At 45.3% G+C, this 25,988-nt stretch overlaps 2 protein-coding genes across 3 annotated transcripts; one reads left to right on the plus strand and one right to left on the minus strand.

The window, feature by feature from the left end:
- Positions 1-1,361: 1,361 nt before the first annotated feature.
- Rps9 (ribosomal protein S9) lies at positions 1,362-4,469 on the plus strand. Of its 2 annotated transcripts, none has more exons than XM_057761633.1 (5): positions 1,362-1,426; positions 1,680-1,801; positions 1,990-2,112; positions 3,338-3,524; positions 4,203-4,469. In XM_057761633.1, exons 2-5 carry the CDS (start codon positions 1,705-1,707, stop codon positions 4,378-4,380), a joined length of 585 nt encoding a protein of 194 aa, XP_057617616.1. In that variant the 5' UTR covers positions 1,362-1,426; positions 1,680-1,704; the 3' UTR covers positions 4,381-4,469. The 2 variants fall into 2 exon arrangements, with proteins under 2 accessions (XP_057617616.1, XP_057617615.1); XM_057761632.1 differs by having other exon boundaries at positions 1,372-1,462.
- Positions 4,470-9,047: 4,578 nt separating this feature from the next.
- LOC130869449 (leukocyte immunoglobulin-like receptor subfamily B member 3) lies at positions 9,048-16,214 on the minus strand. Its single transcript, XM_057761635.1, has 15 exons — positions 16,113-16,214; positions 15,913-15,948; positions 15,460-15,744; positions 15,052-15,357; positions 13,809-14,093; positions 13,377-13,682; positions 12,849-13,145; positions 12,302-12,604; positions 11,959-12,006; positions 11,054-11,170; positions 10,665-10,740; positions 10,550-10,587; positions 10,276-10,328; positions 9,365-9,523; positions 9,048-9,288 (listed from the first exon to the last, which is right to left on the minus strand). Exons 1-15 carry the CDS (start codon positions 16,144-16,146, stop codon positions 9,109-9,111), a joined length of 2,523 nt encoding a protein of 840 aa, XP_057617618.1. The 5' UTR covers positions 16,147-16,214; the 3' UTR covers positions 9,048-9,108.
- Positions 16,215-25,988: the final 9,774 nt, after the last annotated feature.

The following is a 25,988-nucleotide window of genomic DNA, read 5'->3' on the forward strand; positions in this document are numbered from 1 at the left end:
AAGATGACTCAGCAGTTAAGAGTCCTGCTGCTCTTCCAGAGGAACCAAGTTCAATTCCCAGCACCCAGATGGCAGCTCACAGCTGTAACTCCAGCTCTAGGGAATTTGTCACCCTCATACAAACATACAGGCAAAATACCAATGCGTGTAATATAAGAATAAAAATCAAATGTATGACACATAGTAAACTGTCTACCTGTTGCTACCTGTTCCCCCCCCCCCTTCCTGGACTAAATGAGCAAGATCCTTGCCTTCTGAGTATATAAATGCAAATTGAAGTAAAAGTAAAGAGTACCCGATCTAGGCCTAGTGTTACAGGCCTGTCCTCATAGCTACTCAGGGACAGGCAGGGACATCGTCCCTATGCGTCTGAGGCTAGCCTGTCTACATAGTTCCAGGATAGCCAGGGCTAGCTGCATAGACCCTATAACCCCTCAAAAATAAATAAAGGTGTGGTGGTGCACGCCTTTAATACCAGCACTTGGGAGGCAGAGGCAGGTGGATCCCTCCTGAGTTCCAGGCCTGTCTACATGTCTACATTGTCAGCTCCAGGACAGCCAAGACTAAGTAGAAAGACTTGTGGGCAGGGGTACCAACTAAACGAATAAAGTATGTGCAGAAAAATGGGTTGTGAACTCAGCACTTGGGAAATATAGGCAGGAGGATCTTGAATTCACAGTCATTTGATGGGAAACCCTGTCTCAAAAACAATGGAGACATATGCCACGGTGATGGGGGTATTTTCTTGTCTAAGAGTTCCTCACTCCGGATATATCTAGGTTTGTGTCAAGCTCACAAAACCAAACTAGCACAGCATGCATACTTCAATATATGGCCCTAAAATCCTAGCATTTGTAAAGCCAGGGCTGGACATTGTTATGAGACTGAGACATTGGTGGGGAACCAAGGCTTCCCTGAATTTCCCAAGAGTCTTTGCTAAAACAAAAAGTGACAATTTAAGGGCGTTACTCAATGCCTTTGCCCTAGAAGTGGCAGCCTCGGCGGTGGTGGCGCACGCCTTTAATCCCAGCTTTCAGGAGGCAGAGGCAGGCGGATCGCTGTGAGTCTGAGGCCAGACTGGTCTACGAGAGCGAGTTCCAGGACAGGCTCCAAAGCTACTGAGAAACCCTGTCTCGAAAAAAAACAAAAAAAAAAAAAATAATAATAAATTAAAAAAATGGCAGCTTCGTTAATGATTGGATTAAACAAGAATGTCCCCGCTTCAGCTATTAAGCCGCCTAACCACCTCACTGGTAAATCGGCCCAGCTCAGCGTCGCTCTGGCCCAACCTCTCCACTCTATGGTTTTCCTGCTTCTGATAGGAGAAGCAGCGAGCGGTGCGTGGTGACGCCACGACAAGGCGACGTTACTATAAGATCGCGGTTCTGCAGCAGCGTGTCTCTTTGTCGCGGTCGTGAGCTCCTAGGTGAGCTTCGGGGCGCTGCCTAGTTGGCTTTTTGGGGTACGGAGCCATTCATAAGTTTACGAATACACTAAGGAAGAGGGGCGGGAAGAAGGTGGTCGGACATATTACAGTACGGTGGTGGGACGATCTCAGTTCCAAGTTTTCTAAGGCGGATCTCGCTAGGCCCGAGTTGGTGCGGGGCTGTGGTGTGCTAGCCGGGCATTGCTGCGCATGCCTCATGACATTTTTATTTCAAATATGACCCTTTGCGCAGGCGCGGCAGGCCTAGAGACGCCAACATGCCGGTTGCCAGAAGTTGGGTTTGTCGTAAGACCTATGTGACCCCACGGAGACCCTTCGAGAAGTCGCGTCTCGACCAGGAACTGAAACTCATAGGTGAGTGACCAAGGTGGAATTTCGGGTTGGGGATGAGGGACGAGTTAGGCCGTCATGAGGTCGGTCTCCCTCGTGCTCGGCATGGGCGCCATCGCCGCAGAAGATCGTGGTTTAGATTTCGTCTTGTGTTCTAAAGTCGCAAGTAACCCATGGCTCTGGCCCTGTGGTTCTCTCCCAACCACGTGTAGGAGAATATGGGCTCCGGAACAAGCGTGAGGTGTGGAGAGTCAAATTTACCCTGGCCAAGATCCGCAAGGCCGCCCGAGAGCTGCTAACGCTGGACGAAAAGGACCCACGGCGTCTTTTTGAAGGTGTGTATGGGGCCCGTCTTGAATGGGTGGTCGCGTGCGGGCTTGTTGAGTTTTTAGGCTGTATTGTGGTCTTGGAAGGTATGACGCTGAACTCAGATGGAGCCAAGTCTGGCCTGTAAACTTACAGAAATCTAGAAGTGTTGGGTTAGCCACCTCACTTGGAATTTTCAACACAGTTAAAACAGATTCATATTTTAGAGTTAGTTAGAGGAGAATGGGGGAGCTGCAGGTATATGAGGTTTCTTGTTTTATTAAGCAGAAGTAAAAATTGTCAAGGTAGCCTCCTAGGGATCTCATTTTATCGTGAAACAATCTGGCTAGTGTTAGGAAAGAAAAGCCCTGGAGTTGTGGTTGTTGGCACTGCCTTGAATTCGAAGCTAGACTTTCCCATGTGACTACCAGGAAGGCTTTGTCTCCTGATTGACAGATTTCAGATTAGAAGTTGAACGCTTTAATAATACCAGTTTGTGCCACAAGGGGGCTAGATGAGTTAATTTTTTAGAGCTCTGGGTTAGCCTACCAGGAACAGCTTGATGGCGGGGCGTGCTCGTGTCTTAGCTTGCTCAGTGTGCACTTAATTTCTCTTACTGAATGTTTTATGTTTGGATGGTTTAATTGTAATAGTATATTCCTTTGGGGATTTTCTTTTTGTATTTGTGTCTAACTGGTGTTTATATAAAACGTCGGAAATTGAGCCTGTAATTTAGAATGCTGGGTGCATTTTTTTTTTTCGGTTTGGTTCTTTATACTTGGGGTTTATTGCTAGGTGACTGGACCTTCGTGGTATTTCAAACTCATAAGAGAATAGTAGTCTGAAGGATAGATGGAGGTTGTTTCTTATATATATCTTGTGGGTCTTGTTCAATGTAGTCTGGATTATCTTGATCTCTGCTTGCCCTAGCTGCCCAGGTGCTGTGATTCTTGTCAAGTTAGCATGTTTTCTTTCTTAAGTTTAAAATTAAAGCGCCTGTCTTAGAGATGAAGGTTGAGTGAAAAGCTGTAAGCCTGTGATACAATGCCTGCTGAAAGGGTGACCCAGTGGCAATATCAGTGCCTCAAGCCTGGAGCGCTTAGAAGAAAGGTTATCAATTAGGCACGTCATTGTCATTGTCGTTCTTTTCTCCTGTGCTCTTTGCAAAAATGGGGAAGCTGTAGTAACTTGCCTCTTCTAGGGGCTCTGAGGTGAGGAAGTCGGGTCTTTATTTGGGTCACACCTCCCCCCCAGGCAATGCTCTGCTGAGGCGGCTTGTTCGCATTGGGGTGCTGGATGAGGGCAAGATGAAGCTGGATTACATCCTGGGCCTGAAGATTGAGGATTTCTTGGAGAGGCGGCTGCAGACCCAAGTCTTCAAGCTGGGTTTGGCTAAATCTATTCACCATGCCCGTGTGCTCATCCGCCAGCGTCACATCAGGTAAGCTGCAGCTGGGCCTGTAAACCTTACTTTGCCTTCCTTATCTGCAATGTTGGTTTCCTTTGCTAAGCTGCTGTCCCTATCTCCTGTGTAGCCTTTGGAGCTGACAAATCTGAGCTTACCCTGAGGGTTCAAAATGAAAGCTTATGGGGAATTGGGAACAACCCCATAGCCCAGCGCAAGCGTCACTGCGGCTCAAGCCGTACACCTTGCGAAGGTCTCTGCCAGGCATGCAAGCAGCTGGACAGGTAATAGCTCCTGGTGCTCTCTTTGAGAGGATGCAGTTGAATTTGGGCTGGCGGTGAAACTGTCATTGGAGTTTACTGTGAGTTCCAACACAGACCTCATTGCTATATTTGTATTTGTTAGTTGGCCAGTTGGTAATCAGCCTGTCTGAAGTGAGAGGTTCAGGTGAGGGGAAATGCACTCTTCTGTAAATGAGCACCAATCGTGAGAGTTGTGTATGGCATAGGCTCAGATTCTCCCTCATCAACTTCATCTATGGGCAGAGATGTACTCTGTCTGAGGTGGTGTGAGCCTTAGTACCTAAAGCATTTGTATAGGCTCTGGTTCCAAGGCATCTGTGAGGTCAGCAGTGCCCATCAGCCCGCTGTCAAGGACAGGACCAAAAATTGTTTACCTCTCACCTTGTCCCTTTAACCTGTTCTTCCCACTCAGGGTCCGCAAGCAGGTGGTGAACATCCCGTCCTTCATTGTTCGTCTGGACTCCCAGAAGCACATTGATTTCTCCCTCCGGTCTCCTTATGGTGGTGGACGACCGGGCCGAGTGAAGAGGAAGAATGCCAAGAAGGGCCAGGGTGGTGCCGGAGCTGGTGATGATGAAGAAGAAGATTAAGTTAATGTCTCCCTGGACTGGAGAATTGTCTAGTTTCCAGTTGGCTAATAAAACAGAATTAACACTTGGTTTATTAGTGTGCCTCTGCTGTGAACACAGCCTCTGCAGTGGAAAGAAGCCATGCTAGATGTAGACAACATGTTTGCCCAGATGCTTTGTGTTAACCTTGGGTCCCTGTTTAGTGGGCAACAGTGGAAAGAAAAATGGCAACCCAGCCATCTGCAGCTGAATGAATCTTCAGTGAGGTTGACTGGTGTAAACTTGCTGCTAGGTGGCTTCTGTTTTGTGAATTGTTTCTCAAGATGCGGTTTTGGTTAGCAGGAAATAAGCCAGTGAGCCCTTTCCCCGGGGCAGCTTAAGAAATTATCAGCTGAAGTTTTGTGTTTTCATGGTCAGGAGGGAGGCTGGCTTCCTCATTTTCTATTTTGCCTTCTGGGAAGCTTGAGTCAGATTAGAGGGTGCGGTTTCATCTCTGAGGAAGTGAGAACTGCTTGAAATTGAAAAGCAAGTGTCCCGTAAGGACAATTGCTTTGGTAATGTGTTTCAGTCCTTGAAAGAGGATTTCAGGTCAGTTAAATCCTTGTTGCAGGGCAGGGTATAGAAACTTGCAACTAGACATGAGAATAGGAAGGTTCCCCAAGACCCTTGTGCAGACCAGAAGCATGCAGTATGAGAATGCATGCATCCCATCCACATTGCCTGTCCAGTCCCCATTCTCTAAGCACTTAGGGGCTCCTCTCACTACCCCTACACGGGGAGAATGGGATAGCAGGTTAGGTGTAAACAGTGGTGGGGGCAGTACTTATGGGTAGTCCTCAACAGGCTTCTGTCCTTAGACTTCACACTATAGTAATTTGGAAGTCTGCCTCCAACCCACCCTGGAGCCTCCCCAGAGAACTGGAAAGCTATCCCAATGTACACTTAGAGTTGAAGAGAACAGTTCATTGTTAGTCCAAAATAGCCTCAGTATGGAATTAAAAATACATGAATTAAGCCTTGCAAAAATCTAACCAAGGAGGTGAAAGACCTATTTTAACTTAAAACTGAAGAAACACTCAAAGGTTAAAAATGTGGCCCAGTCAGCAAAACGAGTGTGCAAGCACATGGACCTGAGTTTTGGTCCCCCTGTACTCATTAAAAGCTGTGTGTTTGCAGGATTTGTGTAAAGTTATCAAGTTCCAGTGCTGGGGACTGTAGTCCACTAGGCACCCGGCCTACCCAAATTTATGGCTCTGGGTTTCCTGCCCATTCCCTCCAAAAGTGGAGAACCTGTGACTCCATATACACAACACATGAAGTTGAAGACAACAGAAGATGGAAGGGTTTTCTCTGTTCATGAGTCAGCAGTGTGAAAATGGCTATATGAACCAAAGCGATGTAGAGACTCAGCACAATCCCCAGTGACATCCTTCACAGAACTAGAAAATCCTAAAGTACATATGGTGATGATTGCTTCTCCCAATATTCTGAAGGCCAGTCAGCTACACAAAACTCAAAAGACAGAGTCATAATCTAAGATATATATGAAAAAACGAAATACCTCCAAGATGGAAACATTCTAAACAGCGATGGATGGTGGTGGTATCATCACCCAACTTCAGATTATAAATCTAGAACCACAGCAACACAACCAGCATTGTCTTGGCACAAAACAGGCACAGAACAAGAGACTGCTGGCCAGAAAAGGTCCCAGAGCTGGAGAAGGCGGCCCAAGCCTGTGAGTCAGGTGTTTAGGAGGATGAAGTAGGATGATCAGAAGTTTCAAGTTGGGCAGCAATTAAATAGCAAGTTTGAAGTCTTCTAGGTTATACCATGTCTGATGTACATTAAACAAGGAAAAGAAAGGGGATAACAGAACCAGGAAATGAACCTTCCAGGGTAAGTCATTGAGTTCTGAACACCAGACAAGTGCTATATCCCAGCCCTTTAACCTTTATTTTGAGACTGGATCTTGCTAATTTGTCCAGAATGGCCTTGAACTCACTCTGCAGCTAAAGTGGATTTTATATTTTATATCCTTCTGTGTCAGCCTCCGAAGTAGCTGTGATGTCAGGACCGTGCCATCATGCCCAGCAACTTTTAAATTTTAAGCTACTCACTGTCTTTAAAACAAACAAAAACCAATATTAAAAAAGGAAGAAAGAAAAGAAAAAAACATCAGTGTGATTGTGATGCGCTTAATTTTTTTTTTTTTGCTGAACCGTATTTTTGTTTCTTTTTTGTTTTCCACTTCCCAATCTTCTCCTTTCTCCTCTTCCAATTCGTCACCCATAACCCCGAGCCCCACCCATCCACTAATCCTTTGTTTCTATTCAGAAGATGGAGGACCTCCCTTGGATATCAGCCAGCCATGGTCTTTCAGTGAGTCTAGGCACCTCCTCTTCTCTGAAGACCGAATGAGGCAATCCAGTAGGAGGAATGGGGTCCAAAAGCAGGCGAGAGTCAGAGTCAGCCCCTGCTCCCACAAGAAGATCAAGTTACACAACTGTAACATATATGCAGGGGATCTAGGTCAGTCCTGAGCAGGCTCCCTGGTGACCGGTTCATTAATTTTTTTAAGGGATCGCATGTAGGGTGATGTGGAAAAACTTTTCTCCTAGGTTTTCTTAATCAGGTTTACTTTGTCAGGTTTTGTTAATAATTTCTGGCTTGGTGTTTAGACGCTCACCTTCCTGGACGTAGATAGAAGACCTTCGTCTTCCCGCAGGGCAGAGAATTTGGACTGCTCTTCAGTATCCAGAGGGAGTAGGAATGGTGTGGGGGGTGGAGAAGAGGAGTGGGGATAGGGGGAGGGGAGTGGGGGGAGGGGGCAATATTTGGGAGGAGGGGAGGGAAATGGGAAACGGGGAGCAGGTGGAAATATTAATTAAAAAAGAATAAAAAAATAATTTCTGGCTTGGTAAACGACGTTCGTTTATATTTCCTCTTTCTCTAGTTTCATAATGTCTTTATTTCAAATGCACAGACATTTGGAAAAAATCACCAACTTCCAGAAAGAATTTCCAAAGGGGAACTTTTCTAGTGACAGTGTGTTCAATGTGTGGGAAGTCACTCAGATTTTGTATTTAGTTCTGTTAGTCATTTTTTAAATGACATTTTTTCATTTGTTCTGCATACTGCACACAGTCTCCCTTCCCCCAGACTTTGTAAGCAATAAAATAACTTTCATTGACATCAAGGGATCTGTCCATTTCATGTACAGCTCCTAATACATTGGTATGAAACTGTTCATAGTGTTCTGCTGTTAATACATTTTAACAAATGTAGGGAGGCTGGAAAGATGGCTCTGTGGTTAAGGGCATGCACTGCTCTTGCTGTGGACCTGAGTTCACTCCCAGCACCCACAGCATGTAGCTCACAAACACCTATAACTCTGGCTCTATGCCCATACACACATGGCATAAGAGCACATAGATGCATATACGTACGCATAAATAAAACAAACCTTTAAAAAATAAAATGAATGTATGGTTGTACATGCCAGGAATGGAAACAGAAGGATAGCATGTTTGAGGCAACCCTGTTGGGATTACAGGCCTACCACACCATACCCAGCTTTCATTTGTGATTATTAGTTTATTTTCAAAATTGTTTTATTTACATCTTGGGTGTGGGGAGTATTTAGCTGGGGGCTTCACCTCAGCTCCTGGCATAAGCTCCCTCCCCTGTGAGTTGCCTCAGTTCAAACTCCACCGCCAAGAAATCCCACCAAATGGTGACCCTCCCCAAGGAGGGTCAAGAAAGCCTGCCAAAGGGTAACCCCTCCCCAGGGAAGGTCAAGACCACTCGCACAGGCTATTTAAACTGCCCCCCCCCAGAGAATGAACACGTAGTCGCCCAGTCCCTGTGGCCTCCCCTTCTCTCTCTCTTCACCTCTCCATGTTTTCCCGGGAGTATTGCCATCCATTAAACCTGGGCATCTTTTAATTTGGTCTGATTGGGATTATTTGCATCGGCGGAGAGGTTTGTTGGCCAGGAAAAATACTTAACAGGGAGGACACTAAAGACTTAGGTGGAGGTCAGAGAACAATTCGTGGGAGTCAGTTTTCTTCCTCCCCTATTCCTGCTGTTTGAATTTAGGATATCAGGCTTGGGAAAGTACGTTTACTGGCTAAGCCATCTCGCTGGCCCTATTTTATTGTTTATTCTTTGAGACAAGGTTTCTGTCTACATAGAACTCACTATAGACCAGTCAGCCTGTTTCTCCCTCCTCAGTGCTGAGATTGAAGGCGTGCACCACCACGCCTGGCCCATTTATATTTATTTTAAAACTGTGTCACCCGTGTTCCAGGCTGGCCACTAACTCCTATACAAGGTGAAGATGGCCTTGACTTCTTAATCTCCTGTTCACGCCTCCAAAGTGCTAGGATTTCAGGTGTGTACCTCCACCCTGGCCTTTGGCGGTTAATGTTGTTTGAACATCTCTATGTAGCCCAGGCTGGCGTGAAACTCACTAGGTATTCCAAGATGATGACAAAAAAAGGCAGTCTCCTGCCTCAGCCTCCCAGAGGTTGGGATTATGGACCTGTGCAACCATGCCTGTACATTTTCTCATAGCACATCTTTGATGAGAAATGTCGTTAAAATTAGTACTCAGTGTAAACCCTTCCATTCTGTTTCATTTCTCATTTCACTTGATTATTAAGAAATCTATTTTATTTCCAGTCAGGTTTGCAAGGGTTCCCAGAATTTCTGGAGGTCTCTGTTAGGACTCTTGGCAGGCGGAGGTCATTGCCCCTTGTCATCGGGAACAGAACCTGGTCGAGTGACTGCCAGGGCAGCATATACACAGGGCTCCTCCATGGCTTCCCCTGCCTGGGAGCGGGGAGGTACAGCTGTCCCCTGTCTGAGCGACCTGCTACACAGCTGGGCATAGACCACATCTTGGGGCTCCTCTGAATCAGCAGCCTGGAGCAGGAGAGAGTGAGAGGAGGGTGTATGGTTTGCTTGGGGGTGGGGAAGGCCTGGGGAGGAGAGGACCAACCTGAGTGTCCATCTCTCTGCCCTCTTCTGTTTCGTTTCCATCTTTTGTTTCCAGGACTTCTCCTGACAGGACAGAAGGTAGGAGGGCTTCTGCCCTCCTGTACCTGGAGGGTTTCACCTGGGCATATGTCTCTCCCGAGGGGTCTACTTCAGGTGGTCTCTGTAGCAGGGAAGTAGTGAGGTACAGATAGTGTCACCTTGTTCCCCTAGGGCTCTCCTCTGGCCAGTTTTCCACAACATGGCCAGAGTGACCCGTTTAGATAATAACATCCTTGATGGATTATTCTGGGGCTTCCTTTCTATATTCTGGCCTCTTATCCTGACACTCTAACCCTTGCTGTCTTGGCTATACGCACACAGTCCATCTTCCTGAAAACATGTTTTTTGGGGCAATAGATGTCTCTGTGGTTAAGAGCACTGACTGTTTTACAGAGGATCCAGGTTTGGTTCCCAGAACCCACATGGCGACCTACGTTCATCTGTAACTCTAGTTCCAGGGTATCTGACACTCTCTTCTGGCCTCTGGGAGCACCATGCAGGCATGTGATGCAGAGACATTCATGTTTATAAAACACCCACAAACCAAAACAAAACCCCCACATGTTTCTGCCCCAGCTCCTTTGGTTCCTGCCTGCAGTTGTTAGATGTTTCTTTGGACCTTTCTATCTGGGATGTCCTCTCAGAAGACAATTAGACAGATGCCAAGGAGCCAGAAAGCAGACAGGAGTGAAGAGACACATGATTCTGGGAAAACCAGGAAAGAGTGAGGTCATAGCACACAGGAGGCAGGTGCTTGCAGAAGAGAGTAGTCAGCTGTGGATGTTGAGGGCCAAGAGAAGGGGAACAAAGATGGCTCCCTGGACTAAAGTGGGCCCTAAGTTCTTAGCACACAGATGGAGTCAGGGACCTCACCGAACTGTCCAGCTCAACACCATCCTCAGATTTCATGTCCTCCACTGAAGCATCTGTCATGGCAGAAAAAACAGAATGTCTCTCAACCAGAGTCTAGGGACCCCTAGTTTCCTGCTTTGCCCAGGTAGGGACAGAGAACCAGGGCATGTTTAGATACACCTGGGTCTATAGTGTGAAGTTCAGACACAAACAGAAAAGACCCCAGAGCTTGTCCACCACCCCTGCAGTGCTGAGACCTCAGACATCTCCCTCCCCGGGACCCTCTTTCTCTCACAAAGGCTTTCTTCCTGGGTGGCAGCAGCTGGGTTGGATCTGGAAAGACAAGACGAAGTCAGTTGGTAGTGAGGTGTGTCTAGGAGGTAGGGCTCTAGGTCTCTGGCCATTGTTACCTCTTCTGGGGGCCCCTATCTCTGGCTGTTGGCGCTGCAGTTCCTGCAGGAAGCTGCAATTCTGTCTCTTCCCGGGCTGCAAGAGAGAGCAGAGTCTCATCAAGGAGAGGAGGAAGCCTCTCCCCCAGGCACGTAGAGGGAAGGAAGGAAGGGACCTTTATAACATGGGTGAGTGAGCCAATGTAACAGGACATGGTAAAGCTCACAGAATGCCTGACATTGCATAGGTTCTGAGACCATGTTCTTTCCCATCTGAGATCTGCAAGTGTTTCTAAACGACCCAGCCACAGTTTGAGGTTTCCCTGGGGTTGGTGTCCTGATCCCCTGCTTGAAGGTTCACAGGGGAACTTATCAACACATGAGACCCAGGTCACCCAGACCGCACTCACCTTTCTTCCCGAATTTGCCCTGATGTTTTCGTCGAAGAAGAAGGAAGACAAGGATAAAGAGGAACAGGAGGAAGGCCACAGAAACTCCGATCAGAGCCTGCAAGTATCTTTCCAGTCCTGAGGCACAAGTGACATCGTGTGAGCACCAACTGTGTGACAGGTCCTATTGGACCTTTGCACACGTCATCTCCCATCCTCACAATCGTGCAGCAAGGAATTGTCTGTTTTCCTATCCAGACAGTCCCCCTGCCTCAGATCATGACTGTAAATGGCAGAGCTGGGAGTTGAACCCAGGGACTCTGACTTCCAGCTCTTCTCTCTCTACCTAAGCTAAGTTTCATCCTAAATGCCCTGCCGTGGCTCTGTACCCCACCCTTGCACACGGCACCACCACTGTGGGGCAGACCCACTGCTGAGTCAAGTTCTGGAGGCCTCCTCTCTCACAGTAGAGGTGCCAGCCGAGGCCAGACAGAAACTTAGATGTGCGGGCCCCTTTATATTCAGAGAAACAGCAGCCAGTTCAGACCAGGAAGGACTTGTTCAAGCCAGCATCTTCAGAAGTAGATTTACCAAGCCCATAACTAGTTATTGCCCATCAGAACCCACCTTCCAATAGAGTCCTTATTAGCTCTCTGGGGCCTGCTTCCATCCATGCAGGTGAGAGACTTGTTCTTAGGTCTTAGAGGAAGGATGGACAAGCAACGTCCATCTCACCCACCTGGCCCATCCTCCATGAACCAGAACATGTCTCTCTGGATGCCACCTTCTGTACCCCAACATCTAAGTCCTGGGCTTCTGAGGTCTGTTGGAATCTGCTTGCCTCCCTCCCTCACAAGCTGAAGTGACAGAGAAATAAGGACTTTGGAGATGGACATACTCCCTGCACTGAGGTTCCTGATACTCACCAGCTGGCATAGGCCTTGAGGGTGGTGGGTTAGAGGCTTCAGTGGGTCCTAGGAAACAGAACAATTGGAGAGTAAGGGCTAGATGCTAACCTAGGGACTTGCCTCTGCTCAATCTTTTCCATCTGCCCTGAAACCTCCTCAAGATCCTCATGTTGTCTGCCCCAAACCTATTTGCAACAGAGGGTGGAGTGAACATTTCCTGAGGGACCCCAGCTGGTGTCCACTTCTCTGGCAAGGAAATGCCTTCTGACTAACCTTTCCTATTGTCCCCGTAGTCCCCAAAGTTAAGGACTCTGCTAGGGTTTGCATTATGAATCACCGTGACAGTTCAGAGTCTCTTCACCTGAGACAGTGAGCTCCACAGGGGCACTGGCATATGACAACAGGTAGTGTGATGAGTCTTGAGAAACATAGCACCTGTAGGTGCCCGAGAGGTCAGAGGTCACAGCACTCATGGAGAATTCTGCCTGGATCTCCCGAGCTTGTGACTTTGGTTTTAGACGCTGGGGTTGGTGTGCTGCTCCCTCCTTGGACAGAATGAAAGTGTCCACTTTGTATGCTGTCTTACACAACAGGGTCACGTTGTCTCCAGAGTGTACCGTGGAGTTAGGCTTCACTAAGAGGGAAGGAATAACCTGAAACTGTCCTAAAGAAAAGAGAGATGATGAGAGGCTGCCTTCAATGTTCTGAGCTGACACAACATCTGGATCTTCCACGAACACCTAGGACTCTGTTTCTTTCCTTTGCCTGAGCCCTCCTCCTGCTCCCCATCTCCGCATCTATTCCCAAATAAGATCCTTGTCCATCATCCCAGCCATAACCTCCTTAGTTCCCCAAAGAGAGCCCTAATAGACGTTAGGTACCTTGAGGGAATCTATTTAGTTCCTTACCTGAGATCAGGATATCCAGGGGGTCACTGGAGGCTGACCACTCAGAGGAGAGGTTGTGTGCACCATAGCATCTGTACTGGCTTCCAGTAGAGCTGCTCACAGAGCCCAGTGTGAAGTTGGCAATGGAGAGACCAGACTGAGTCCACTGGCCATCTTGCTGAATGAAGTCAGCTCCCCCCAATTTGTACAGGACAAATCTGTTATATTTGATGTCAGAGAAACACTGCAGGGTGAGGCTCTTTCCAGGATCCAGGATATGGCCTTGGTGAGACAGCAGGGAGGGCTTCTTAGACAGCCCTAGAGGGAAGGTAACAGGCTAGTAATTGAGGAGACAGTTTTTTACTAAACACTTATCCTCTCCCATCCTTCCCTGCACACATCACTGCTTCTACCCAGGGATGGGGTTCTGGCTCAGGAACAAGGTGCTTTCTCTTTTTCACTCTTTATCTGCAACTACCCAGTGGGACACTTCATTGGCAAAGGGCATCCGGTGTCAGAAATTATTGTTCAATGATGGGAGTGACTCACCAGAGATGTGTATTTCCAGGGGGTCACTGGGTACTGACCACAGCTGTGGGGTATGATTGTAGTAACCATAGCATCTGAATGTCCCTTTGTGATCTGGTGTTACATGATCTATAGAGAACACGGCTTGGTACTGCCTAGTACTGTGTATATATTGTGAGTCCACGGAGCTGAGGAACTTCTGATCTTCTTTGGTGAGAATGAACTTGTCATATCCCACCCATGAGACACATTGGAGAGTCATGTTCCCTCGTGAAGTCACCACAGGGCTAGGCAGGGCTGTCAGTTGGGGTTTAATGCTGTAGAGTCCTAGGACAGAGGGCGGCAGACAGTTACACGGGCTCACACAGCCACAATGTTCTTAAGGGCTAGGCTGAGGGAGGGGAATACTCCTGAGAGCAGAGCCTGGGGCTGAGACCCTGCCTGTTCCCTCACCTGTCACCACCAGTTCCAGGGTGTCACTGCGCTCTGACCAGCCAGCTGAACTGTAACAGTAACAGCGATACTGCCCTGCATCTAGGTGAGTCACAGAAGAGATGGAGAACTTGGCCTTGTTCTCCAGATTCTCTGGGGTCTGTGTATCCCAGGGCATTTGGCTTCCGTCTTTATGCAGAACATAGATTTCTGCATCCAGGGTCCCCTGACACCAGATGTCCATGGGACTTCCAAAGGTCATCACAGATCCTGGCTCAGCCTTGATGGTGGGTTTGTGGAGGGTCCCTGCAAGGAAGTAGGAGAGAAGGAGGTAAGTCTGTCTGACAGTGGCACAGAGAAAGTCACTTTGGATGGCACTTCTTTTCTTTTTATTCATTCTTCTGTCATACAATACACCCCAACAACAGCTTCCTCACCTCCTCTCTCCCAGATCTCTGCTGCATTTCCCTTCAGATTTTTTGCAGCCTTCCCAGTGATATTAAAGCAACATGGCCTAACAGCATGCAATAAGACTAGTCACACACCCTCATATTAAGGTGGACAACACAACCCAGTAGGAGGAAAAAGATCCCACGTGCAGGAAAAGAGTCAGAGACTTCCTTACTCCAGTTGTTATGAGTCTAACAAAATCCCCAAGCTTGTCAGTCAGTGATGGTGCATTCTTTTAATCTCCAGCACCAGAAGTCGGGTGCAAACAGATCTCTGTGAGTTCAAGGCCAGCCTGGCCTACAGTGTGAGGTCCAGAACAGCCAGGGCTACACACTGAAACTCTAAAACAAAACAATAAACAAGCAAGCAAACAAACAACAACAAAAGCCAAGCTAAACAACCACAGCATATGTGCAGAGGGCCTAAGGCAGACCCATGCAGGCCCTGTGGTTGCTGCTTCAGTCTCTGTGAGCCCTCCTGATCTCTGCTTAGTTGATTCTGTGGGCCCTGTTCTCCTGCTGTCCTGAGTGCTCTGGCTCCTCCCTCTCTCCTGTGGGTCTACTGTGCTCTTGTGGATGATGGTCCTTGAGCTGATCCAGAGTAACACAAGGTTCCATGAAGATTCATCTGTCCTGAATCTCCTGGGCTTTGCTGTCACTGTCTGCCTTCGATTCTGTATCTTGTGACCACTGTCGTCCATGCTCTGTGTTATGGATTCAGGAGCTCTGGCTCCTCACACACACCACACACCAAGTCCTCTCTGAGCACCTATATCATTTCAGCATCATTCTAGGGAAAGGCTAGGGTTCCTCACCTGAGACCAGGAACTCCAGGGGGTCACTAGGTTCTGACCACACCTGAGGACTGTTCTTGTCAAAGCTGTAGCATCTGAATATCCACCTTTGACTGGAGATCACAGGGCCCACAAAGAACTGGACCTGGTACTGCCAAGTATAGGTGCTACACCGTGAGTCCAGTGTCTGGGACAGCTGCTGTGGTCCTTCCTTAGTCAGACTGAAACAGTTATGTGCCTGCCATGAAACACACTGGAGGGTGACATTCCCTCCTTCAGTCACCTCAGGGCTGGGCTGGGCTGACAGCCTGGGTTTACTGTAGAATCCTAGGTGAGAAGGAGGAATCAGTTAAACGTCCTCGATAGTCTCATTACCTTCCGGGTAGTGAGGGGGTGGGCATACTTACTGAACAGACTGTGTCCTCTTACCTGTCACCATCAGCTCCAGGGAGTCACTGTACTCTGACCATCCCTTAAGGGTCCGATATCGACAGCGATATCGCCCTGCGTTTTGATAGTCTAATTTTGAGATTGAGAATTCATTCTTGTTCTTAGGATTCGGTGAAATCTCTCTCTGCCATGGATTTTGGTATGGTTCTTTATAAAATCTATACTCTTTGGCTTCTATGGCTCCCTCACACAGGAAAGTCACCTTATTCTGCTTGGAGACCACAGAATGTGGCTGTGCTCTGATGACAGGTTTAGGAAGGGCCCCTGCAAGAAAAGAGCAGCTAGGACTCAGGACAGCCATCCTAAGATTGCAGCCCATTCCCAACCCCCCGTCCACCCAGCACGTGTGTTGTTTCCATCCTCACTGCCCACGCAGGGCTCCTGGGGATGATGAGAAGCCAAGGTCAGGACATCTGCAGACACTCAACTCACCTGTCAGCACTGGGGTCCCGAGGCCCAGAGTCAGTCCTGGAAGAGAGTTTCCTGTGAGAGGTTTGTCCCTGAGGCTTGAGCAAGTCCTCCCCTCTTCAAAACCCCCTGAAGACCCTGGGGTTTCTTGATGGGCCAGTGCTGAGCGGTGGGGCTTCATCATTTCTAGACGATGGTATCCCCTCCCCTTCTCCACATCTCACCCAGACAGAGCAGGGCTGTGAAGGTGAAGGTCATGGCATCTCCTCCTGTAGGCTCCAACTGTGCTCAGGGGCAGAACAACAGAGACTGCCTGGAGGGACAGGAGACATAGGGTGTGGCCTCTGGAGGCAGGAACTCCCCACGACAGGGTTGTACTGGAGCAGCCCCACAGGAAGGGGAACTGCCCTCCTCAGGCACCAGACTCTGACTTCCCCAATACTGTGGCTAGGCCAGGCAGTAGATTCTTCAGGCAATATTTGATGGATGGCATTTCCATAACCCCGTCTGTGTCTGTCTCATCTGTTCTCATCTTTGTCAGGACCAGATTTCTTACCATGTAGCAGATATGTATGAATATTATACCTAAAAAAAATACAAATTTAAATATGTGTTTGTTTTATTTCTTTTCACATTTTTATGTGAAATAGTTTTCATATTCAAAATGTTTAAAGGCTTCTGAAGGGTCTTGCTGTGTACATCTGCATGGAATGAGTTTTATACTCCTTTCCTCATAGTCTCGAGTGATGGGTTCCAAATGTGGACTGCTTTCTCTGGCTGTTTGTTATTTTTGGATATATGTACTTTCCATTCCAAACCTAAATTACACTTATTTATATATTTACACTTATTTCTTTAAATTGCATGTATGTGATAATAATATATTACACTTATTTCTTTCTTAATGGGTGTGCACTCACATGTGTCACAGTACCTGAATGGAGGTCAGAGGACAACTACAGAAGGCAGTTTTCTCATTGAGCAATGTGGATCACAGTCAGGGCTGAAGGTGATGTCAGGCTCTTATACACTGATCCGTGTCTCTAGTCCAGTCTTAAAATCATCACTTTCCTTAGTCCTTCCGCTTCAGGTAAGGAAAAAAATATTCATTGTTTCTGGGGATCTTAAACCAAACCAGTTCCCAGCACTGCTAGAATCTCTTGGGATGAGGTTGGTGTGACCACCCTTCTTGAGGCAGTTAACTGCACAGGGCTTCAGGTGTGGGCAGCACTTGTGGGCATGGCTTTGTCACTGTTGTGATTGCGAATAAACTGGCAAAGGGATGGCTCTTGGATGCCACCACACTGCTGTAGGAAATCATACAGCCAATAGCCTTTGCGTTAACCGTCCACTGGGGCGTGGCCTCTTATACTATTTTTGAAGATGTAAAGCATGAGTCTCTCCTCTTTTTCTGGCTGTGGGATTTGGTTTCTGTTCTCCATTCAGGAGAGAATTCTGATTTGTGAGTCTACACCTAAATAAATAACCATCTATTATTTCCAGTTCTGAGCTAGTGTGGGATTTCTTTTAAGCGTCTTTCTTCATCACACAGGGGTAGAACCATGGTAAGTGTGGGAGTGTTTCTGTATTTTGCCATTGGCCAGAGGGCAGCCATGCTCTCTCTGGGGGCAGCAAATACCAGATGCTGCTAATCAGCTGGGATGTCTTCCTTGTCTTGGATCTTGGCCTTGACATCCCCTGTGGAGTCTCTGGCCTCAACTTCAAGGGTGATGATCTTGTCTTTCAGGACTTTTCCAAAGACCTACATGTTAGTATTCTTTTGCAACCAAGATTAAGAGAAAGAGCTCAGTAAACACATTTTGTTTCCTTTTACTTTCGATGCTAGGTGTGATGGTGGGGCCTACAGTATTCTACTTCTCCTAAGCCACCCTGAGTCACACCCACTCTATCATGTAATTTTCAATTTCTGATCTTTCAATATTTTCATCTGCTATCCTTTCTTTATGATTATGAGCTTACTTATCTTTGTTGTTGTTTTAAGACAAGCTCTCTGTGGAGCCCTGGCTGTCCTGAAGCTGGTTATGTAGACCAGGCTGGGCTGGAACTCATAGAAATCTTCCTGTCTCTGCTTCCCAGTTGTCTGTATTTAAGGTGTTGTCCACCAACCTGGCCATGGGTTTAACATCCTAATTGTCTGAAAATGTCATATCAGTATGTATTGTGTTTTGATGGAGTCCACCATGTACCTCAACATTTCTCCCTCACCCTCTCTCGCTGGTTTCCCTTCTCTCTGACCTGATCTTCTTTTTGATTTTTTCTGAGACATGCTAGTTGTTGAAAATACACTGCCCTTTCTTACACCCCAACTTTCTGTTCTCTTCCTTTCATGTAGCTCAATTTGTGCTTCTCCTGTTCTTGGGCATGGTACCAGGGACCACACCATTAAAGAAACCTTACCCTTCCTCTCCAGTAGATCTCAGATGCCAATTGCTCTTGATCTGTGGGTGAGATTTTGTGCCAATCTCCCAGCTCGTAGGGGACGTGTAGATGTAATCACAACCACTGTGAGCTCAGATGTGCAACTGTATTGCAGTTTCAGAACAGAGAATCTTGCATCATCCACCACTCTGAGTCTTACAAATTTCCAACCTCCTCTTTAGTAATAATCCCACGGTAGGAATGTGTCCCATGGGGAAAATTCTCTGACCTAACATCACTTCAAATGATGGATCCAGGGCACATACATGTCCTGTTTGTCATATGGATGATGAGAGAGAGGTCACTGAGTATTTCCCCTTTTTGTTGCTGAATCCAGCAGACACCCATAGTTTCCTTTGTATCAATGTCAATAGGAAGAACTACTATCTTGTAAGCCTTTCTATACATGTTCTGTAAATAAGGACAATGCTCAGTTGGTAGAGTTTTTGTGTGACATTCTTAGATGTCTGTGTATGATCCCCAGTAATGCATAAATCTGATGTTGTGGCTCACGGCTTTGACATTAGGGTTTAGGAGGTAGAGTGTGGCTCACGGCTTTGACATTAGGGTTTAGGAGGTAGAGTTAAGAGTAACAAGACTTGGGGCTGGAGAGATGGCTCAGAGGTTAAGAGCATTGCCTGCTCTTCCAAAGGTTCTGAGTTCAATTCCCAGCAACCACATGGTGGCTCACAGCCATCTGTAACGGGGTCTGGTGCCCTCTTCTGGCCATCAGGCATACACACAGACAGAATATTGTATACATAATAAATAAATATTTAAAAAAAAAAAGAGTATCAAGACTTTAAGGAAACCCTTATTTTGCAGTGTGTTTTTTGTCAGTCTGGGTTATATCAGGCACAGAAAAGGAAAGAAAAAGTTCCTTAAAGTATGTGGTGAACATGATCAAATGTATTTTACACATATAATTTTCTTCAAAGAAATAATAAAATTATATTTAGTATAAGGCTCCCACCCTGGGGGAATATCCCATGTATTTCATAATATCCATTTCTAAGGGATATTCCTATCTCAGTCCCTGTGTCTTTTGCACCCGTATGAGTTGTCATGCCAAGTGTGTCACATGGCTAGAGTGTCTCTCTCCTATTGATTTCATGGGCACCTGTTTCTCCTGACCTGAGAATAAGTGATGGGCCATGCCATTTGGACCAGTCAGAGTTGCACTGAGTGCTGTGAGCTCATTCACCTCTCCCTCCCACAGGTGTCATTGTCAGTGAAAAGAGGTGCTGCCCTCTCCTGGTCGTGTGCGGTGTTCCTGCAGAGCATTGCAGAAGCTTGTATGCTGGAGTGTTAGCATCTGTCTTTGTAATAAGTTTGTTCTCTACCTTCTGTTTGGCATATGTAAAGCTCATCTGAGTTCTTCCTGTAAGGTTCAAACCTAAGCAATATTTGGTTGTAGGAGAACTAAGAAAACCAAGTGGTCCTGTGACATTTGTCTGTGGCATTTGTCTCTTTAGGGAAGCTTCAGATCAGAGGTTTAGGTATACGGAAATTTACTTGCTAAGGTATAATAATAATAATATAAAAGTCTGTAGTGAAGTAAAGATAAGTCAATTCACCAGAAGCTGGCTCTCTTCCCTTTGCAAAAGCCAAAATTCTTCCCGCAGTAACCTTTTTTTCTCTATGGACCTGTGTGAAACGACACACCAACACCTTGATGGAGGAAGGTCATTGGTTAAATAATAAAGAAACTGCCTAGGCCCATTTATAGGCCAGCCCTTAGGTGGGTGGAGTAAACAGAACAGAATGCTGGGAGAAAGAAGCCGAGTCGGGAGTCGCCATGATTCTCCCACTCCAGACAGACGCAGGTTAAGATCTTTCCTGGTAAGCCAGCTCGTGGGGCTACACAGAATATTAGAAATGGGTTAGATCAATATGTAAGAGCTAGCCAATAAGAGACTGGAACTAATGGGCCAGGCAGTGATTAAAAGAATACAGTTTCCGTGTAATTATTTTGGGGCATAAGCTAGCCATGTGGGCGGCTGGGTGCCGGGGACGCAGCCCTGCCGCTCCTCCTATTACAACAACACCTGACCTGGTGAGATGAACTCCATGTGATGAACTTGCCTCACGTGACTGACAGCCACACATGGCGTCTCATCATTCCTCTCTCACACAGATGGGTTAGATGTAGAGGTCCAGCAGAGACATCACATTTGCTGGTGGATATGAACTCCCCAGGATGTAGTGTCATGATAGTGTCTTTATCAACCTTTTCCCATGCCCCCTTTCCATGGCACTCCACATGCACCACAGTGGCTGACCACATAGTCAGATAGACTTTGCTGGATCAGTCCTTTAAACCTGTGTGTCCATCAGAGTTTTCCAGCTGAGGACAATGCCTGTTACTTTTTACAATCAGCTCATAATGAAATGTAAAAGAGTCTCTGTCTTGAATCTACCTCAGTATAGGGCAGAATCTAATGGGGGAGGGCCTTCGACTTTCCACAGGGCAAGGTTCTCTGCCCTCTCTCAAGAAGGGTGGGAGATGGAGGAGGGGATGTGGGAAAGCGGGAGGGGATTGGGAGGAGGGAAGGAAGTGTAAATAATTGAATAGAACAATTAAAAAATTAATAAATATAATAATAAATTATAAATATAACAAAATAATTATGATTATAAATTATAAACATATAATATATTATATAAATTGTGTTTATATATGTAAATATATTATAAATAAATTAATTAATACAAAGAATTAATAAATCTCTCAAAAAACCCAAGAATACCGAGAAAAAAACCAATCAAACATGTGAAGAAAACAAATCAAAACTTGAAGCCTGAAATAGAAGCAATAAAGAAAACACAAAGAGAGAGAATTCTGGATATGGAAAATTTTAGTAAACAGGAAGTACAGAGATAAGTATAACCAACAGAATACAAGAGATGTAAGAAAGAAGCTTAAGGGTTCAAGATACTATAGAGGAAACAGATTCACTGGTCAAAAAAAAATCATTAAATCCTAAAAATCCTTAACACAAAACATCCAGGAAATCTGGGACACTATGAAAAGATCAAATCTAAGAATAATAGGGATAGAAGAAGGAGAAAAACTCCAGCTCAAAGGCACAGAAAATATATTTAACAAAATCGTAGAAGAAAATTTTCCCAACCAAAAGAATGATATCCCTATGAAGGTACAAGAAGCTAAGAGAACACCAAATACACTGGATCAAAAAAAAGCCTCCTTGCCATATAATAATCAAAATTCAAAACATACAGAATAAAGAAAGACTATTAAGAGCTACAAAGGAAAAAGGTCAAGTAACATATAAAGGTAGAGCTATCAGAATTACACCCGAATTCTCAATGGAAACCATGAAAGTAAGAAGGTCCTGGGCCGATGTGCTGCAGACTTTAAGAGACCACAGATACAAGCCCAGATTATTATATCCAGTGAAGTTTTCAATTACCATCAATGGTCAAAGCAAGATATTCTATGACAGGACTAGACTTAACCATACTTAGCCACAAACCCAGCCCTACACAAAGTACAAGAAGGAAAACTCCAACTGAAGGAAGTTAGCTATATCCTTAAAAACACAGACAACAGTTGATGTCACAGCATGAAATCCCAGGAAAGGGAAAATCACAAAAAATAACATCACCACCAACAAAAAATAAAATAACAGGACCTAGTAATCACTGGTCATTAATATCCCTTAATATAAATGGACTCAATTCATATATGAAAAGACACAGGCTAACAGATTGGAAACAAAAACAGAATCCATCCTTCTGTTGCATACAAGAAACACACCTCAACCTCAAAGAGAGACATCACTTTAGAATAAAGGGGAAAGATTTTCTATCAAATGGACTTAAGAAACAAGTGGATGTAACTATCCTAATATCTAACAAAATAGACCTCAAGCTAAATTTAATCAAAAGAGACAAAGGACATTTCATATTAGTCAAAGTAAAAATTTATCAAGAGGCAATCTCAATAGTGAACATCTATGCCCCAAATACTAGGGCACCATCATATGGAAAAGAAACACTACAAAAGCTTAAAACACACATTAAACCCCACACATGAAAGTGGGAGACTTCAGTACCCCACTCTCACCATGGGACAGGTCTGCCAGACAGAAACTTAACAGAAATGAGAGAACTTATAGATGTTATGATTCAAATGGATTTAACAGATATCTATAGAACATTCCATCCAAACATAAAAGAATATACCTTCTTCTGAGCACCTCATGGAACCTTCTTTAAAACTGACCACATACTAGGTAACAAAACAAACCTCAATAAATAAAAAAAATTGGAATAACCCCATATATCTTATCAGATCATCATGGCTTAAAATTAGAATTCAACAGCAACACTAATTTCAGAAATTCTACAAACACATGGAAATTAAACAATGGTTACCTTAATCACAATGGGTCAAGGAAGAAATAATGGAGAAATTAAAGATTTCCTAAATTCAATAAAAATGACTATACAACATACCCAAACTTGTGGGATGCAATGAAAGCAGTGTTAAGAGGAAATTTCATAGCACTAAATGCCTACATAAAGAAACTGGATTGGGGCTGGAGAAATGACTCAGCGGTTAAGAGCATCGCCTGCTCTTCCAAAGGTCCTGAATTCAATTCCCAGCAACCACATGGTAGCTCACAACCATCTGTAATGAGGTCCGGTGCCCTCTTCTGACCTGCAGGCATACATACAGACAGAACATTGTGTACATAGTAAATAAATAAATTAAAAAAAAAAGAAAAAAAAAAGAAAGAAACTGGATTGCTCCAATACTGAGGGAACCTAAGAGGTGAGTGAACAGTCACATCCAGGCACCATCCAAACTACTAGTTGCACCCTGCCCTCAAACCCACCTATTCTCCTGCAATCTCAGTGGAATTCTAAAACACAGCTTGCTCCAATACTGAGGGGACTTAAGAGGTGAGTGAACAGCCACATGGCTGCCTGCTCCACTCTCTAGGACCTCCCCAGTAGGACAAAACCCAGGGGCCCTTCACCAACCCCCTCACCTTTTCTAGTCAGTCAGCAGGGAGGTTCCTGCAGCTAGGCCTCCCCCCAAACCCAAATCATTCAAGGTACTAACCACACACTGTCTAAGAGCTGCGAGCTTGCTATAATACCTAGGGGACCAAGAACATGCTACAACACTGAGGTGATTAAGAGAGAGTGCCAAGAGAGCAAACCAGGAGAGAAGACCAATAGAGCAGGTGTATAGAGACCTCAGAGTCTTTCTGAGACAGACATTGACAGTAGAGAGCAGACCAAGAACTCCCGAATTCTCAGACAGCCACAGCTAGGATTGGACCAAGATGCAAAGACACTGCCGGCCTCATTTGAAGGAAGAGATGGGTAGGCACCAATGCAAGAGTTCCTTCAACAACCTAAAAAGCAACATGGTAACACCAGAACCCAGAGGTCACACTACAGTAAGACTTGATTATCCTAACCCAGAAAAAGTAGAAGAAAACAACTTTAATATAATAAAAGTAATATATAGCAAGCCGACAGCTAACATCAAATTAAATGGAGTGAAACTCCAAGTAATTCCACTAAAATCAGAAATAGACAAGTCTGTCCACTCTCTCCATATCACTTCAACATAGTTTTTGAGTTTTAGCAATAGCAATAAGGCAACAAAAGGAGATCAAGGGGATTCATGTTGGAAAGGAAGAAGTCAATCTTTCGTTATTTCCAGATGATATGATAGTATATATAAGTGACCCTAAAAACTCTAACATAGAAATCCTATAGCTATTAAACACCTTCAGTGATGTGGCAAGATCCAAGATCAAGTCAACACAATCAGTAGCCCTCCTATACACAAATGATAAAGAAGCTGACACAGAAATCAGAGAAACATCACCTTTCACAGTAGCAACAAATAACATAATATCTTGGTATAACACTAACACTACCATGCTGTGTGAAGAATCCCCAAACTGTAATGTGGGGGAAAGATCTCATCACACCAAATCTGCGATGAGGACAGCTAACACATTCAGAAGATTTTGTACCTTATCATTTTGCTAGATAAGGTTAATGCGATGTGCATCTCTGATGTCAATATTCCTTCTCATCCTGTTAAACAAAGGCTATCTCCATGAGATATGTATTTCTGATGGGTTGACCTGTGAAGTACTCTCTGGTCTCTCACTGCATAATTCTGCAATCCATAGCAGAAACAGTTATGCAAACCCTAGGGACTCACTGGGGATATGACTTCCTTCCTTGCTTGAGCTGGTGGTTCAAAACCGGCAATTTCCTTATTCCTCTAACTTCTCGATTTCTGACACAGGAAGAAACTTCTACCTTTCTCTGCTTCCAAACCTCTTCACTGTGTTTTTCTGTTTCTTCTCTATCTGTATCAGAGTTCCTGACATGACACCACTGATGCTGTCTCAATGCCCTCAGCACTAATACTCTGGGGTCAAATTTTCTGACTGTAGGGTAAGGTGCAAGAATATCATCTGCTCACTTTGAAACTGAAGCTGATAATAATCTCCCCCTGCCCCTCCTTGGGGTACAATGAGGACAATGACCTTTCCTTCAGGGTTAGTGTGAGAATCAACTAGTCCAACAACATGGGAGGGTTCATATATGGATTCTTATTTCTGAGAATATACATTGGGGTAAGTGAGGGCATTGGTTGGTTTTTGTCATTTTGACAGACTAAAATCAATTGGAAACAGGGAATCTCAACTGAGGATGTGCTTTGATGAGATTAGACTGTAGTCATGTCTGTGGGGGCATTTTCTTGATTAATGATGAGAAGAGACCTCAGAATCTGAAACTATTCCTCTAAGAGACAATACATGGAAGCAAATTTTGGGACTCCTGACATGGTCACTTCCTTCCCATGATCCCAGCATGTAGTTTGCTGACTTAGATATATGAGGAGGTCTATAATTTCATAGATATTAGTTATCTCTGCTGGATCTATCCAGCCCTTTGTCTTCTGGTTCACTTTGGTGTTGCTCACTCCCCCTCCCACAGCTTCATGCAGAAGTGTCTGAAGTGTTAGGAAGTACTGGTAATGGTTGAAGTCTTGACAACTCTTTGTTTCCTGTAGCACAAACAATAAAATCTTAGAGACAGATATTGGGGATCAAGCTGAAGATCAGGAAAGCAAAGTGGCCAGCAATAGCTCTTACTACTACTTCAGACCTAATGGGTGATCCTGCCACTATGAATCCTCAGACCGAGACTGCTGAGACCTGTCTCCTTGCATCCTATATCCCTCTCTAGTGCTAGGATTAAATGTGTGTACCACCACTGCCCAGTCCTATAGCTAATTAGTGTGGCTGATGGGATTAAAGGTGTGTGCCACCATTGCCTAACCTATATAGATGACTAGGGTGGCTGTCTTACATTCTGATTTTCAGGCAGATTTTATTTTTAAAACATGAATACTATACCACTATAGTTTCCCAAGACAGGTACAATAGATTCTCCTCATGGTTCCATCAGCAACCTGGTCCCTTCACCATTTGTACAACTTCCTGTGAACTAGTGTTGTGCACTGAGTAGAAAGGACCTTTGAGCATCTGGGCTGGGAGGTTTCATGTGGAATCCCAACTCCTTGTAGCCCTTCCATTGACCTCAAATATAGCAATTATTAGAGTATCAATTTCTAGAGTTTACTCTAGACA

Source organism: Chionomys nivalis, chromosome 2, assembly GCF_950005125.1.
Source record: "Chionomys nivalis chromosome 2, mChiNiv1.1, whole genome shotgun sequence".
NCBI lineage: Eukaryota > Metazoa > Chordata > Mammalia > Rodentia > Cricetidae > Chionomys > Chionomys nivalis.

What these genes read in the sequence shown, in the direction of transcription:
- LOC130869449 (XM_057761635.1), bottom strand. Translation starts at nt 16,146, where the DNA reads ATGACCTTCACCTTCACAGCCCTGCTCTGTCTGG. An exon ending in CGGGACCCCAGTGCTGACAG is followed by an intron (nt 15,745 to 15,912) that starts GTGAGTTGAGTG and finishes CTTTTCTTGCAG; the next exon opens with GGGCCCTTCCTAAACCTGTC. An exon ending in CCTGGAAATACACATCTCTG is followed by an intron (nt 13,146 to 13,376) that starts GTGAGTCACTCC and finishes CCTTCCCTCTAG; the next exon opens with GGCTGTCTAAGAAGCCCTCC.
- Rps9 (XM_057761633.1), top strand. Translation starts at nt 1,705, where the DNA reads ATGCCGGTTGCCAGAAGTTGGGTTTGTCGTAAGACCTATGTGACCCCA. An exon ending in CCAGGAACTGAAACTCATAG is followed by an intron (nt 1,802 to 1,989) that starts GTGAGTGACCAA and finishes AACCACGTGTAG; the next exon opens with GAGAATATGGGCTCCGGAAC. An exon ending in CCCACGGCGTCTTTTTGAAG is followed by an intron (nt 2,113 to 3,337) that starts GTGTGTATGGGG and finishes CCTCCCCCCCAG; the next exon opens with GCAATGCTCTGCTGAGGCGG.